Below are 14,077 nucleotides of genomic sequence, written 5' to 3'. Positions count from 1 at the left end.
GGGATCTCTTTCCCTCCTCCCCCCCACCCCCCGGCTGGGTTGGCTCTGGCTGGACCATACCTGCCAGCTCGGCTAAGTCCCCTCCCCGCCGGCGAACCTTGAGTCCCCGCCACGGAGACGGGACTTTAATGGGGATGGGAAAGGGAGGGGGAAAAGAAGACAACTCGGGCAACGACTTCGGAGACCGCATCTTTATTGGAGGGCCGAGGGGCGTCGGGGGACAGCTCGGGCACGGCTCTGCTGCGGCGGGGGCAAGGAGGGAAGAAGGAGACGGTTATTCCAGTGCGTGCTCCGGCTCGCCGGCTCCTGCCTCCTGCGCTGACTCCCCTCTTCCCCCGGATCCCCTTCCTCCCGCTCTCTTTGGGCTCGCCCTGGGGTGGGGGGTTTCCAGCTTCCTGGACCTGCAGTGTGGCCCGCGCTAAACGGAGTTGATAACATAAGGACTCGAGTTCACGTCCCTCGAATGAGATAGGTTTTGCCTTCTGGGAATGGATCACTTTCTCCTTTATAGAGCCCCCTGGTGCGCTTTCTTATTGGGGCAGTGCGGAGATCAGCCCAGGGCCCCCCACACGCAGAGCAGTGCTCTGGCCCTGCGAGCCAGCTCTCCAGGGAACCTCTGCTGCACCTGAAGTCCAATTTGTAAGTTAGTGATACAACGTCTCTCCACTCCCTTTTTTTTTGGGGGGGGGGCGGGGCGGTGTAGGGGCACACCCAGCGAGCGCAGGGGTTACTCCTGGATCAGGAATTACTCCTGGCTGCTGGGGACCAGGAATGTCAGGAATGTCAGGAATCGAACTGGGTGGACTGCAGCAAGGCAAACGTCCTCCCCGCTGTACAATTGCTTGGGCCTCCACTCCATCCTCTTTCCTTCTTCATGGCCTTGGGGAACACGCGATCATTCCTAGTGCACCTTTTTCTGTTGACTATTTTTTTGGAGGATGGGGTAGGCAAGTTGGACCGCAACCGGGGATGCTCAGGAATTGGAAACGGCCTCAGCCATGTGCAAGGCAAGCACCTTACCCCTGTACAATCTCTGCCCATGCTACCTGTTATGTGAGGCGGCAGCCCTCACTTCTGTCCATTGGCAGACTGAGGGCTGCACTCTTAGCTTTTAGTCTAACCACCTCCTGTTCTGTTAGTGACTTCTGATCATTCGCACAGCATAAGTGTCCTATCACAGAATCCTGGAAGTGGGAAGGCTATCGAGATGGAGATGCTGTGGCAAGGGGATCTCATCCACCTCCCACTTCAGTCCCAGCCCTCAGCCATGGTGCCCCCTGGTGGCTCCTCACAGCACTTACCAGCAATGTCTGCATCAGGCGCTGCTTCTCTCGGAGGGGCCCCAGGGCCATGGTCTTGCCCTCCCAGAGCTCCACGTCCTCAGGAGGTGCCAGGGCACTGCTTGGGAGACCCTCTGCAGTCTGGCCCGGGTTGCCTGCTGCAGGGCCCAGCCAGAGTAAGTCACGGTGGCAGCCTGCCCTCCGTGCTAGCACCCTGGGCTCAAGGTAGGGGACGGAGCAAGGTGGGGAGACCCATCACCCACCTGGGAGCCTTGGGGCAGGCAGAGGGTCCTGGGGTGAGTCGGAGGCTCGCTTTCCTCCAGGGTACCAACCGTGGGACCAGTGCTGAGCCGTCAGGGGTCCCGGGTGGGCTGTCAGCAGCAGCAGCAGCAGCAGCAGCAAGCCTTGCCCAGTGCTGGCCATGGCAGAGCTGCCCGCGTGGACAGGGGACGGCACTCAGGGCACCTGATTCGACGCTACACACCCGTTTCCTCTTCTCCCGGGGCCCCTTTGAACTGGCACTTTAGGGGCAGACTCAGTGTCTTCTGCCACTGCTCATGCCAGGACTACAGGCATCCAGACCCTGTGTGTTCCCAGAGCTCTGGGACATAAAGATTCTGCAGCCTGTGTAGCTGCGTGCATGTGTGTGTCTGTGTGTGCGTGTGTGTGTATGTGCACATACACCCACATGCATCTCACATCCAGCTGTCTGGCTTCATAGATTACACCTGGCTCTAAGCTCAGGGATCACTCTTGGTGGGGCTCAGGGAAACGTGGTGCCAGGGATAGAACCCAGGTTAGCAGCGTGCAAGCAACCGCCCTATTCACTGCACCATTTCTCTAGCCCATCTTCCAGATCTGGGACCATCCCGCTAGGTGAGACCCAATCTCTGCTTCCCTTTGACTCCAGTGAGTCCCAGAAGTGGAAGAAGGTTGGGGCGGAGAAGACTCCAAGCCCATGGCTGAGGGGAGCCCTCCGCCAGAGACGATGTGGGGAGCCCTCCCTCTACTTTCCCCTTCCCCCCAGAGCGTGGGGATGTGAGGGGCTGTCTGGTGGTGACAGTTGCCTCATCCTTGGTCCCTCCTGCACTTAGGGCAGCACGTCCAGAAATAAAGTCGGGGAGAGCCAAGGGAAAGGTGGCATTGGGCGTCATGCTGTGGGAGTCAAGGGGGGATGAAGGCAGGCACCCAGGATGCAGCCCCAGCCTTGGAGGCCAGCCTCCTCACTCACCTGGGCAGGATGTGGACGAGGCGGCTCCCGAGACAGCAGTGGCAGCCCCGAGACCGCCTGATTTATTGGTCAGGCGACTCCGCCCTCTGCTCCTCGTCCAGCTCCAGTGACGTTGCAGAGGGGAGGGGAGCCGCTGGCCACCCAGCCCAGGGGTCACCAGACATGCACCCTCCCGTCCTCTTCCCAGGAATCTGAAGTCTCCTTAGACCAGAGGGAGGACTCTTGCTCATCCTTAGATCGGAAAGCCCTCACTGCCCCCTCAACCAAAAAGGAGACAGAAGCTTGGAGGGGGGAGGCAGAGAAAAAGCAGCGGGTAGGGCACTTGCCTTCCACACTGCTGATCCCCCAGCATCCACATGGTCTCCGAGCACTCAGGAGTAGTTTCTGAGTGCAGCGCCAGGAGTAAGCCCCGAGCACTGTCAGGTGTGACTGAAAAACCGTAAAAAAAAAAAAAAGCCTGGAAATGGAGGGGTGCAAGGCATCATGCCTCAGGACTTCCTGAGCCCCAAGCGCTCAGGTGGGAAGCAAGAGGTCTGTGAACGAGTGGGAGCGCGTGAGGCTGTGAAGAGGCAGAGGGAGGCTGTGCCCACCTGCAAAATGGCTTGGGGAGTGTTCTTTAGTCTGTGTCACTCCAGGTGGAGGTGGGTTGGGGAAGGGCTTGTTCGCCCACTGCCCAGGAGAGGGTCCAGCCAAGGGTCAGAGGCGCTGGGGCTGAGAGCAGGAGGGAAATAAGGGTGCTCTCGAATTCCCACCTCTCCCCGCCCGGGCTCAGTTCAGGACTAGTGTGGGATTGCGTCATGGCTGTTCAGGCTCCGCTTTCCACCTCCAGCCATCAGCCTGGGGTCGGGAAAGACACAAGTCTGTCGACAAGGTTAACAGCCAATCTCCGCCGGAGGGCTCAACAGCGAGTCTGAGGGCCAGGGTCAGGCTGGGCATCCTCGTGGCCAGCTTCTGGGTGAGTACGTCAGATCCTGTGGCAGACAGGAGAGGGTGTAACAGGCGCCGGTGAGAGTCAAGGGCAGCCCTGCTGGAAAGGACAGGCAGGAGATTTCTAGATTTCTTCACCAGGACATCTGCAATGAATGTGTGGGTTTACCTGTTCAGTTAAATTGTTTTGGGAAATGGGTTTTATGTTTCTGTACGCACCGGTGAACCAAATAATTAAAAATTCTTTAAAAAAATTTTTTCTTTTTTTCTTTTTGGGTCACACCTGGTGATGCACAGGGGTTACTCCTGGCTCTGCATTCAGGAATTACTCCTGGCGGTACTCAGGGGACCATATGGGGTGCTGGGAATCGAACCCTGGTTGGCTGCATGCAAGGCAAATGCCCCATCCGCTGTGCTATCGCTCCAGCCCCTAAAATTTTATTTTTTGTTTTTGGACCACACCCAGCCGTGCTCAGGGATCACGCCTGGCAGTGTTCACGGGGCCATGTGGGATGCCAGGGATTAAACCTGGGTTGGCCGCATGCAAGGCAAGTGCCCTACCCGCTGTGCTATCATCGCTCTGGCCCTGCAAGTAATTACATCTTAACATATTCCCTTTCCCCTCCTGTTGTGATGATTGGGGGGGAGATGAGTACTAGGTTATGGGGCTGACACTTCTGACAATACAATTTGTCAGAATTGTATTCAGGGGGCCAGAGATTCCCAGCACCTAGAGGGTCCTTTGAGCTGGCCAGGTGTGATCCTCGAGTGCAGAGCCAGGAGTAACCCCTGAGCATCGCTGGGCGTGGCTCCCTAGCCCCCAAAACAAATAAACGGAAGTGTGTTCAGTATAAGTGATGCCGGGGATGTCTCAGGCTTCCAAGCCAGGACCTCTGGTCACTGAGCCACCCTTAGGCCCAACCAAACCATTTTTGGGAAAACATTTGCTTTGTGGTTTAATGACTATGAGTTCAATAAACCAGCTCAGTTCTGGTTGGGTTTTACAAAATGTTTTACTCAAAGTCACTGGTGTTTATTTAAAAGGAAACAGGATGCCCTTTTTTTTTTCTGATTTGACTGTAACCCAAGCCAGAAGGACTAAACTACTAAGCGTGGGCTATGCTCTGGTCCCTTTCCTTCTGGCGACACATGTTAGCTTTTTGGTGGGGAGGGGATACCTGTCTGTACTCAGGGATCACTCCTGGCAGGCTCAGGGCACATTATGGGGTGCTGGGGCTCGAACCTGAGTCAGCCGTGTGCAAAGCAAGTGCCTTATTTGCTGCAAGGGCTCCGGCCCCAAGCTTTTCAGGAAAGTGTGGTCCCCTTCTAGAGCATAAACTCTAGAATTCATCTTCTCTCTCAGAACACAGAAAGCCATTTCTTCACATCTTTCAGCTTCCAATAGTGCTCCGCCCCAGGACCCAGCACCTGACAGTCACTTGGGAGAATAGAGGCTTCGAGTTGAGTGCTCAGGCGGTGTTGGGGCAGACTTCTGACTGAGATGGAGATGCTAACAGAGGACAGGGGACTCTGGGAACTCCCGGGTGTGGGAGAGGCGAGGCTGGTGCTTCTCTGGAGTCATGTGGCAGGGAGCAGACTCTGGTCCTGGGGCCCCGGGTCCACAACATGCACTCGGGGATGCCCGAGAAAGGAGACCAAGGAGAAGCAGCTGAAGAGTGGGGCTGAACGTCAGGAGGGAGCGACAGCAGGGGGGGCTACAGGCAGACAGTGGGTTTCTACGGCTTGGCCACCTTGGTGAGAAGGGGGAGAGAGAAACGTGTGGGGGTGAGGTGAAGCGGGACGAGTGAGAGTATGCATCTTCTCAAGAAGTCCAGCACAGTAGAGGAAGAGCTCAGATTTGGGGGAAGTGTTTTGTTTTTTTTTTAAATTTATTTTTTACATGAAAGTCTGAGTGCTTACCAAGAGGTTTTGATGAAGGAAACGGAAAGCCCAGGAGAAACGGAGTGAAGTGAGAGCTGGGAGAGTGGCCAGCCCAGAGCTTCGGGGTGCAATGGGCACTGGACTCTCCTGAGAATCCCTGGCCCCAGATTTGGTCTTCTGGGGACCCAGCAGGCGGGTGGTGGCAGGACTGGTGCGCCCCCCCTGCAGGGGCCACACAGCCCCCAAACACTTACTCCCTCAGTCTAGAGCTCCATTTCTTATGGAAGAGGTTTGGGCCACACCTGGTGCTGACCAGGGCTTATTCTTGGCTGTGAGCTCAGGGGTCACTCCTGGCAGGTCTTAGGGGCCACATCGGGTGCTGGGGCAAGCGCCTTACTTGTACTACCTCTTTGGACCCCAGTTCTGCGAAGCTTCTACTGATTTCTGTATCCCTTGGAACCTTGTTAGCCCTGGCCTACACACGAGAAAGGGATGGGGTGATACCCTGCACACTGAGGGGAGAAGGGAGGAGCTGAGGAATAATTCTCGTTAAAGAAATGTCCAACAGGGGCTGGAGCCATAGCACAGCGGGTAGGGCGTTTGCCTTGCACGCAGCCGACCCGGGTTCAATTCCCAGTATCCCATATGGTCCTGGTATGCAAACCCACCTCAGACAAAGGGAGAGACACTTCCTCAGGGAGTCAAAGCTTTTATTACCTGATAATCCCTAGTGTGGTGCCAGAGATACCGCTCTGGTCCCTTTCATCCCCGTGAGGGTGGTGGAGTGGGGGAGGGGTGAGGGATTATTTACAGAGCAGATGGGGAACATGATTTGAGGGGGAGAGGGTGGGGCCAGGGGACAACCAATTTCCTCAAGAGCTCAGAGAACTTGTGCTTTTTTTCACTTCCTTGATGATGAGCCACCTGGACAGGCTTTGCTTCTTCTTCAGGAGAGGATGTATGAACCAAAGAACAATGCAGCCCTATTTCCAGGCTGAGGAGTGCACGATATCAATCCAAACATCACACTATTAATTCTCCAATAAAACATTGGAAAAAGGACTATCAGTGCTAACACATTTACATAAAAAATCTCCACCTAATAGGTAATAGAAGCCTATGTACCAATTTCTAAAACAGTTATAAGATATATACACAATTTTGGGTATATTAACAAAACAGAATATTACAAAATATTAAAGGCAATTCTGTCCACGGGGTCTTGTCGCCTCTTACTTGAAGTTGGCATAATCTGAGAACGCGTCGATATATTCCTGCACCACCTTGTAGCAGAATTCGTACTGTTCCTGGAGAGGAAGTTGTGGGGGAGAGGTCAGTTATTAAAGAGCACAATATCCCTGGAGCTCCTAATAGATTAAAAAAGAAAAGGAAACTGAGGGGAATGTTGTGGGACCTCCACGGGATGTGTGCCCGCGATCCTGTGTAATCTCTCCGGGGCGGGCGGGGGCTGGGGGAGCAGCTGCTCCGTGCAGTGGTACCATGTGGTGCCAGGGGCTGGAGGCGGGCTCGAGCTCAGCCAAGGAGCTCGCTCCCAGCCCTATTGCCAAAGTTTGACAGCTTTTTCCTGCAGGGCCCGCTGAGCACAGCCAATTTTCTAAGCGCTCGTCCCGAAGGTGCTGGCCCCAGGCCTGCAGGCCAGGCAGCAGGGGGAGGTGGCATCTGGCCCACACCTCACTGTGCCCGCTTAGGCACCGGGGCTCACAGGCCACAGCCACTTCCGAACTGTGTAAAATGCACTTTTCTTTCCCTTCCAGACGGTTAACCCTAGCTCCGTGGAGTCAGGACTCTCTTGAATGTCAGTCTGTTCCATATTCAGTGCTAACTGCAAAGACCGTTGATGTTCTCTGGGAGAAGGGGAGGAGTTCCCTGAGTGGAGATCAGGGGGCCTGAGGGTCACTCTCAGCCAACCTGTCCAGGCAGTTCAATGTGAGGCCCGAGTCCTCATTGCCGTTTTATCCCCTGGCTCAAGACTGCAGACGACTTCTGTTATTTGGCCACAACTAGCTGTGCTCAGCACTTATTCCTGGCTCTGCACTCAGGGATCACTTCTGACAGGGCCTGGCTGGGCGGGGGGCCCAGACGTGGTGCCAGGGATCGGACCTGGGTCGGCTGCATGCAAGGCAAGGGTCCTATCTGCTTCGCTACCTCTCTGGACCCCCCCCACCCCCCGTCAGCCGTAATGGGGGGCCTGAGCAGGACTCTCAAGTCCCCACCCAGCGCTCTCTAGGACAAGGGCTCCCGAGAGGTAGAGGCACCCAATTCTGGCCTAGAGGGTCACTGCACCTCTTCCTGCGGGTGGCTGTGCTCCCACTGATGTCCTGGGGAGCTCAGGACAGGGCGCGTCTGTGGTCAGTGTCTGCAGGAAGAGCCTGCCCTGGGCTGGTCCTGACAGCGGGGCAGACGGTGTGGTGTGGGGCCGGGAAAAGCGCGTGGGGCAGCATACCAGTGTCTGGACCATGTGTGGTCTCTGCAGCCGTAGGCTCTTGACGGTCTGGAAGACATCCAGGATCCCCTCTGCTTTCACCCGTTCCAGGACTGTGCTGAGAGCACAGAAGGTCCCCGTCCGTCCTGCCCCGGCGCTGAAACAGAGGACACACACTGACCGCTCCAGCCACAGGCTCAGTGCAGGGGGCGGGGGCGCGAGACTGTGGCAATAAGCAGAGGGAGGGCTGAGGCGGGCGGCTCCTGACACAGGCACCCCATGAACGGATGCCCCCCCACCTGGTACTGCCCACTTGGCCTGCTGGCCTGCACCTGCTGTGTGACCGTGAAGAACCTCCTCTCACCTTCCCAGAATTGCACCTGCCCCGCACTCCCTCACAGCAGAAGCCTCGTCTCTCCAGCCCCGACAACCCTGCTATGTGAGTGTGGACCCAGGGACTCTTCTCAAGGCCTCTCACTCCGCTTCTAAATCCCGGGAATCCAGACCTGACCGTGGCACTACTCATTCACTCTATATCTCCTGGAAGACCCTTACTGAGTACCTGTGTGTAAGGCCGGGGCATGGAGACATGCAGTCTGGGAAGGGAAGACAGAAACAGGAGTTGCAGGTGGGGCAGGAAGAGCTGCAACTGTCAAAGTGTCAGGGAAGGCTCCCGAACAGGGTGCCAAGAAATACCCAAAGCAGGCGAGGGCCAGGCCCAGTGGCTACCTGGGGCAGGAGCACCTCAGGAACAAGGCTGAGGCCGGGCGGTGGCCCAAGCAGGGAAGGGAGAGTGAGGTGGGGCTGAGGCGAGAGCCCTCGGCTCATGTGGGGCCGAGGGAACTGTCACTAGGATTCTGAGCAAGAGACAGGCCTCAAGTGTGAAAGCCGCTTTCTGGCTGCAAGGCTGAAAAGAGATGACGGGGAAATAAGTGGGGAGTGGGGCAACCAGTGAGGCCCATATGGATACTGGACACAGGGCTCTGGTGAGGGGCGTGAAATGCACTTGATGCCAAAATGATGGGGCGTGTAGGGCGAGTCCATGCATCAGGGGCACACGTGTCAGAGCGAAAGAATAGGTTGGCTCAAAGATTTCTTGAATGGGTTCAACAGATGTCTGAATTGCCTTTTTCCCCTTCTTTTGTAAGTCCTGCAGTTCTCAGGGCTCACTCTTGGCTCTGTGCAGACGGATCACTCCTGACAGTGCTCGGGCGACCATATAGGATGTTGGGGATTAACAACATCCTGTTTGTTGTTAATATAGGGTCAACCACCTGCACAGCGAGCACCTCACTCACTGTGCTATCTCTCTGGCCCCACAGTCCCCCCAACCCATCCACTTTCTTCCCTCAGCGACACCAGTACTGGTAGCGGCTTTGAGCCCGAGACATCCTTGCTCCTCTTTCATGGCTGGTTTTGGTTTTTTCCCTGGCACTCCCTGTCCTTCCCTTCTGCTGTCCCATGTCTCAGTCCCCACACTTGTCTGCAGTATGTGCTCGCTGGGCCAAGGCAAGACAGTGCCACTGGGGTCTTATTTGATGATGTGGGGAGGTGCCGGGGATCAAATCTGTGATCTCATGCTTCCAAGGCGAACATTTTACCACTGAGCCACACACACCCTCAAGCCCCTGACTACAGTTTGCTCATTTCTCTCCAGATTATGTTCAAATCAGTTCTTTCCTCTCTTCCAGTTCCTCTTCTCTCCTTTTTGTTTTGGGTTACACCTGGCAGTGTTCAGGGGACCTTATTTAGACCAGGGCTATGGCCTCAGCTGCATGCTAGGCAAGTACCTTAATCTGTTTTTGGGCAATGCTCAGGGGTTACTCCTGGCTCTGTGCTCAGGAATTACTCCTGGAGGTGCTTGGGGGATGATATGGGATGCTGGCGTCAACCCTGGGTTGGTGCCACATGCAAGGCAAGTGGCATGCCTATGTATCACCTTTCCTGTCCCAGCAAAAACCCTTATCTTTGGATTATCTCTTGGGCACTTTCTGGTGTTTCTTTCTTTCTTTTTTTTTTTTTGGACACACCTGGCTGTGCACAGAGCTTACTCCTAGAGCTACGTTCAGCAAGGATCACTCCTCGCAGTTCTTGGGAGACCATATGGGTGCTGGGTTCAAACTTGGGCCAGCCACTTGCAAAGCAAGTGCTCTACCTGCTGAACTCTCTCTCTGGCCCCTTCTAGTGATTCTTAAGGAGGCTTACCTAATACGCTGTCCTGGTCCTCAAGCGAGGGCCGTGCTCCTGGCCCCTCCCAGCCCGCTCACTTCCCTCGAGAGCTTAGGCCAGCAGTACCTGCAATGCACAGTGATGGGGTGGTTCCCTGACTGCTGCTGCTGCTTCTGCACCGCCGCGATGATGCTGATCATGCCCTTCCCGTCACTGGGGATGCCCACTTCAGGCCAGCCGTGGAAGTGGAACTGTCGGATCTGCCGGCTCTTATTCTCCTTTAGAGAAACAGGGGTCAGCGAAGGGAAGGCCACCTGCTTTCCCCAAGGAGGCAGCTACCCAGCCGACGGCTTTACCCTGGTGTTGGTGACCAGCAGGTCCCTGACAGTGTAGCTCTCACATTCCTCTTCCTTCTTCAGCTCCACCGTGATGTCGCCATAGGACACCAGTCCGTCAGAGGGCCAGTACTGAGCACATTTCTCCTGGAGGGAGACATGGGGGGAGGGAGGTGAGACTCCAAATACCATGGACAGAGAGGCAGTGCTGCCCCATGGTACTTGGATGAGAAGCCTCTCAGCACAGCACCCGCTTACCCCAGCACATTTCATCCCCCGGGTGAAAAACTTCGAGGGTCCTTCATTCATTTGTCTTTTTGAGGGGGGGAAGACAGCAGTCGGGGCTATTCCTTCCTGGCTCTGAGCTCAGGAACAACCCCTGGTGGTACTTGGGACTGTATGTGGTGCCAGAGATCAAACCAGGGCTGGTCAAGTGCAAGACAAGTGCATCAACCACTGTACTATCTCCCCAGCCCTGGCCATTGTTTCCTTTCTGGTGGTTATTCTGGACTCAGTGATACTCAGGGCCTACTCCTGGCTCTGAGCTCAGGGATCACTCCTGGAGGAACTTGGGGGACCATGTGGGGTGCTGGGGATTGAACCTGGGTTGGCTATGTGCAAGGCAAGTGCCTTTCTCACTGTACTATTTCTCAGGCCCCTCTGGTGATTATTTTATAACACGACTTCAATTGATTTTTCATCTTCTCCAGGACACATATATTTAAATACTTGATCCCACTTTCAGACACGACCACTTTTTTTTGGTTTTGTTTTTGTCACCATCTGGCAGTGATGACCCCTGGCTCTGAGCTCAGGGATCACTCCTGGCAGGTCTGAGAGGCTGTATGTGGTGCCGGAGATCAGCTCCTAGTAATCACATTTCTTGTATTATTTATTTACAATCATTTACATTATTAACAGGGTCTTTAATATAGTCCTGACCAATGGTCATAGCTACTATAATCCTCAACAGCAGAGCTGAGAGAAAGGAAGAGAGAATGTCCCAATTCCCTTTTCCCCTCGGGGAGCCCATCATGGTGGGGCTCGGGAGAACATGCAGGAATAAAGAATGTATTCCATTCCTTGGAGCCACCTGCCCAGAACCTTTCTCCTTTGTTCTCCCTGGGGTTGTTTCCATTCCACGTTTCTTTTTTTTTTTTTTTGGTGGTGGTGGTGGTGGTCATGGTGAGGCTCACACCTGACTGCTCAGGGCCTACTCCTGGCTCTGCACTCAGGGGTCACTCCTGGTGATGCATGGGAGACCATGCAGGGTGCCGGGGATCAAACACAGGCGGGCTGTATGCAAGATAAGAGCTTCATCCGCTGTACGGGCTCTGGCTTCTGTTTTCAGGTTTTCCATATGCTTTCCACACATCATTTCCCTCCGAGGCCAGAATCTCCTCATCCCCTTTCTCTTGACCCCAGTCTGCAGAGCACCACATAGTCGCTGGGACCCACATTCTCCCTGTGCCCGTGCTCGGGAGCAGGTGCTGATTTCTGGTCTGCTGTTGCCGCAGGAGGTTCAGTTCCCTCCACTGCTCTCTAGGCAGAAACAGCCTCTCTTCATCTGTGTTCTCAGACCCTTGCTCACTGCCTGCATAAAGCAGGCTCTCAGCATGCGTCTAGTAGATACATTTGTTCAGTGATGCTGAACACAACAGTATAAATAAAACAAAATATATTCCCATTTCTTTATAATTAAAGAAATTGTATATATATATATATATATATATTTTTTTTTTTTGGAGGGGGAGGGGTGTGCCCGCACACGGCAGTGTTGGAGCTGCTCTTGCTCTGGCACCACCACCACAAAACTGAACGGATCTGATATTTTTAAGGGCTCTTACACTACTCTGTAAGGTGCAAACTCTTAGGACCTTTATCACGAGAGCCTTCTTGGTTTCTCTTGGCTCATTCTCTTGATTATCTCCTGATACACTGTGTACTAGGCATGAGGAAGTGCCTATGCTGCCATGCAGAATCTCAACAGTTTTAAGATAATAGGTACTTGTCTGAACAATAACTGGGCCACCCAGTAACACAAAACAGGGATGGGGGGAGATTCCTGAGACTGAGTACTCAGTAGAGGCAGCAAAGTATTGACTCAGGAACAGAGCTGAGACTTCCTATAGTAAGCAAGGGCTGACTGAGGGAACAACACTACATTTTAAATGACTTGAGGTCTTTTTCTCTCTTGAAACAATTTTGTTGTTATTTAGTGTGTGCGTGCGTGCGTGCATGTGTGTGTGTGTGTGTGTGTGTGTGTGTGTGTGTGTCTCCCCCATCTTTGACTCACACCTGGTGGTGCTCAGGGATCACTCCTGGCAGAGCTTGGGGACATATGTGGTATCAGCTTACTTATTATACTATTGCTCTGTTCCCTGTTTTTGTTATTTCTAATTCCACTCTTTTGTGTAATCAGAAAGAGGCGACTGTGCTCACAAGCCCTGAAGCTGATTGCTCTGTCCTGGGAGGCCTCCTTTTTAGGGATATTTCTATCAATGCACTGCTTGGAAACGGCTCTGCGGATAGTTTAAATGAACCCCACCTTCTGCTCTCTATACCATCCCCTTGCCGTCCTGTCTCCCAGGAGTTCCGTATCAGAGCCTGGCTCTGGCTCTGCAGCCCTAACCCAAGTTCTGCCCTGCCTGACTGAGCAGGCTAGGGAGAAGTGGGTGTACATGAAGGGGGGCTGGGACTGGAGCACACATGCGAGGACAGCGTGAACTAATCAAATGGAGGTTCAGGAACATATTCGTCTTCCAGTTCTGAGAAAAGCTACTGCTTGCTTATACACCAACTTGCTGGGCAATATTGCCCAGAAACAGTTCCTTGAACAACTTAAGTCAAAGTGAAAACAACTTAAGTCAGTTTAATCCAGAGATCTAGTCCCCACTTGCAATCCCTTTTTTTCATGTTGTCTATCTCCCATGGCCTAGGACCTTTGGGGCTCACCTGGCCTCTCTCCTCCAGTTCTGTCAGCATCACGATAGAGCAGGATTTCCACTCCCAGATCATCCTCCAGAAGTCCTCAATGGTGTGGAGAAGAGGGCCCTGGCTGGCAATGTAGGAATCTTTCTGGCGGTAACCCTATACACCAGGTCAAAGGAACAGCGAAGTGGTTATCAGAACAGGCTAGTGGACAAGCCAGGCCTCTGAAAGACATGGCAAGGCTTGGAAGCAAATCCCTCCCAGGTAGTGCTCCCCTAAGGACCAAACTTTTCCTGACCAGCCTGAGGAAAATGGGGGAAAGAGGTTATTAGGGCAAGGATGAAGAGAGTTGAATGGGAAAGACCAGGACTCAAATTTTCAGTATTTGGCTATCATTAGTTTTGGGGGAATGTGCATTACTGAGGGTCAAACACAATGGAAAGCATGCCCACTTGTATAAACACTTTACAGACTTAAAGAAAATCCGCCCAAGTACGAGATTCAGTTGGAATGCTAGGCACAGTTACCACTTACATCAATGAAGGAAGCATTCACGTAGTCTGTGTTTTCCTCACCCCTCTTGACTGGAATGATCACCCTGTTGAACTCATCTGCAGAAAGAATAATGGTTTGTGGCACCCTCACACCATCTGCTTTCTCTTGCCTCTCTTTTCATCTTTCTCCCCCTGTCCCTACAATTAACACCAGGTGGCAAAAATATGACAGTGTCCAGCCCAAGAGGGAGAGAACTTTTTGCTCTTCGTGCTCTTTTAGTGGCTCTCCTGGAAAGAAGCCATTAAGGAACTGGGGCCAGTACGGTGTACTGTCACAGGACTTGTTTCTAGTATAATCAGTCTAGTACTGACATACGGAAAGGTGG

General features: G+C 53.9%; 2 protein-coding genes across 7 annotated transcripts in view; both read right to left on the bottom strand.

Annotated features, from left to right (window-relative positions):
* Positions 1–165: 165 nt before the first annotated feature.
* On the bottom strand, positions 166–3,259 carry LOC101544793 (progonadoliberin-2). Of its 3 annotated transcripts, none has more exons than XM_055133564.1 (4): positions 2,512–3,259; positions 1,544–1,710; positions 1,302–1,438; positions 166–240 (listed from the first exon to the last, which is right to left on the bottom strand). In XM_055133564.1, the coding sequence occupies exons 2-4, from the start codon at positions 1,701–1,703 to the stop codon at positions 193–195; spliced, it is 345 nt and encodes a 114-aa protein (XP_054989539.1). In that variant the 5' UTR covers positions 1,704–1,710; positions 2,512–3,259; the 3' UTR covers positions 166–192. The 3 variants fall into 3 exon arrangements, with proteins under 3 accessions (XP_054989539.1, XP_054989541.1, XP_054989540.1); XM_055133566.1 differs by having other exon boundaries at positions 1,302–1,435; XM_055133565.1 differs by having other exon boundaries at positions 177–237.
* Positions 3,260–6,012: 2,753 nt separating this feature from the next.
* PTPRA (protein tyrosine phosphatase receptor type A) overlaps positions 6,013–14,077 on the bottom strand; it is a 140,995-nt gene continuing 132,930 nt past the window's right edge. For all 4 annotated transcript variants that reach the window (XM_055133227.1, XM_055133229.1, XM_055133228.1 and 1 more), the window contains 6 exons: positions 13,732–13,808; positions 13,222–13,356; positions 10,288–10,413; positions 10,058–10,209; positions 7,784–7,919; positions 6,013–6,626 (listed from right to left, as the gene is read on the bottom strand). In XM_055133227.1, the coding sequence (XP_054989202.1) occupies positions 6,552–6,626; positions 7,784–7,919; positions 10,058–10,209; positions 10,288–10,413; positions 13,222–13,356; positions 13,732–13,808 (701 nt within the window). In that variant the 3' untranslated portion in view covers positions 6,013–6,551. The remainder of the gene's footprint in view (positions 6,627–7,783; positions 7,920–10,057; positions 10,210–10,287; positions 10,414–13,221; positions 13,357–13,731; positions 13,809–14,077) is intronic.

This window comes from Sorex araneus, chromosome 3, assembly GCF_027595985.1.
Source record: "Sorex araneus isolate mSorAra2 chromosome 3, mSorAra2.pri, whole genome shotgun sequence".
Taxonomy (NCBI): Eukaryota; Metazoa; Chordata; class Mammalia; order Eulipotyphla; family Soricidae; genus Sorex; species Sorex araneus.
This window is presented reverse-complemented; position numbering and strand designations above follow the sequence as displayed.

Coding starts and splice junctions, on each gene's coding strand:
- LOC101544793 (XM_055133564.1), bottom strand. CDS start 1,703: ATGGCCAGCACTGGGCAAGGCTTGCTGCTGCTGCTGCTGCTGCTGCTG. Junction 1,439..1,543: donor GCCTGCCCCAAGGCTCCCAG/GTGGGTGATGGG, acceptor TGGGCCCTGCAG/CAGGCAACCCGGGCCAGACT. Junction 241..1,301: donor GCCTGATGCAGACATTGCTG/GTAAGTGCTGTG, acceptor CCCCCGCCGCAG/CAGAGCCGTGCCCGAGCTGT.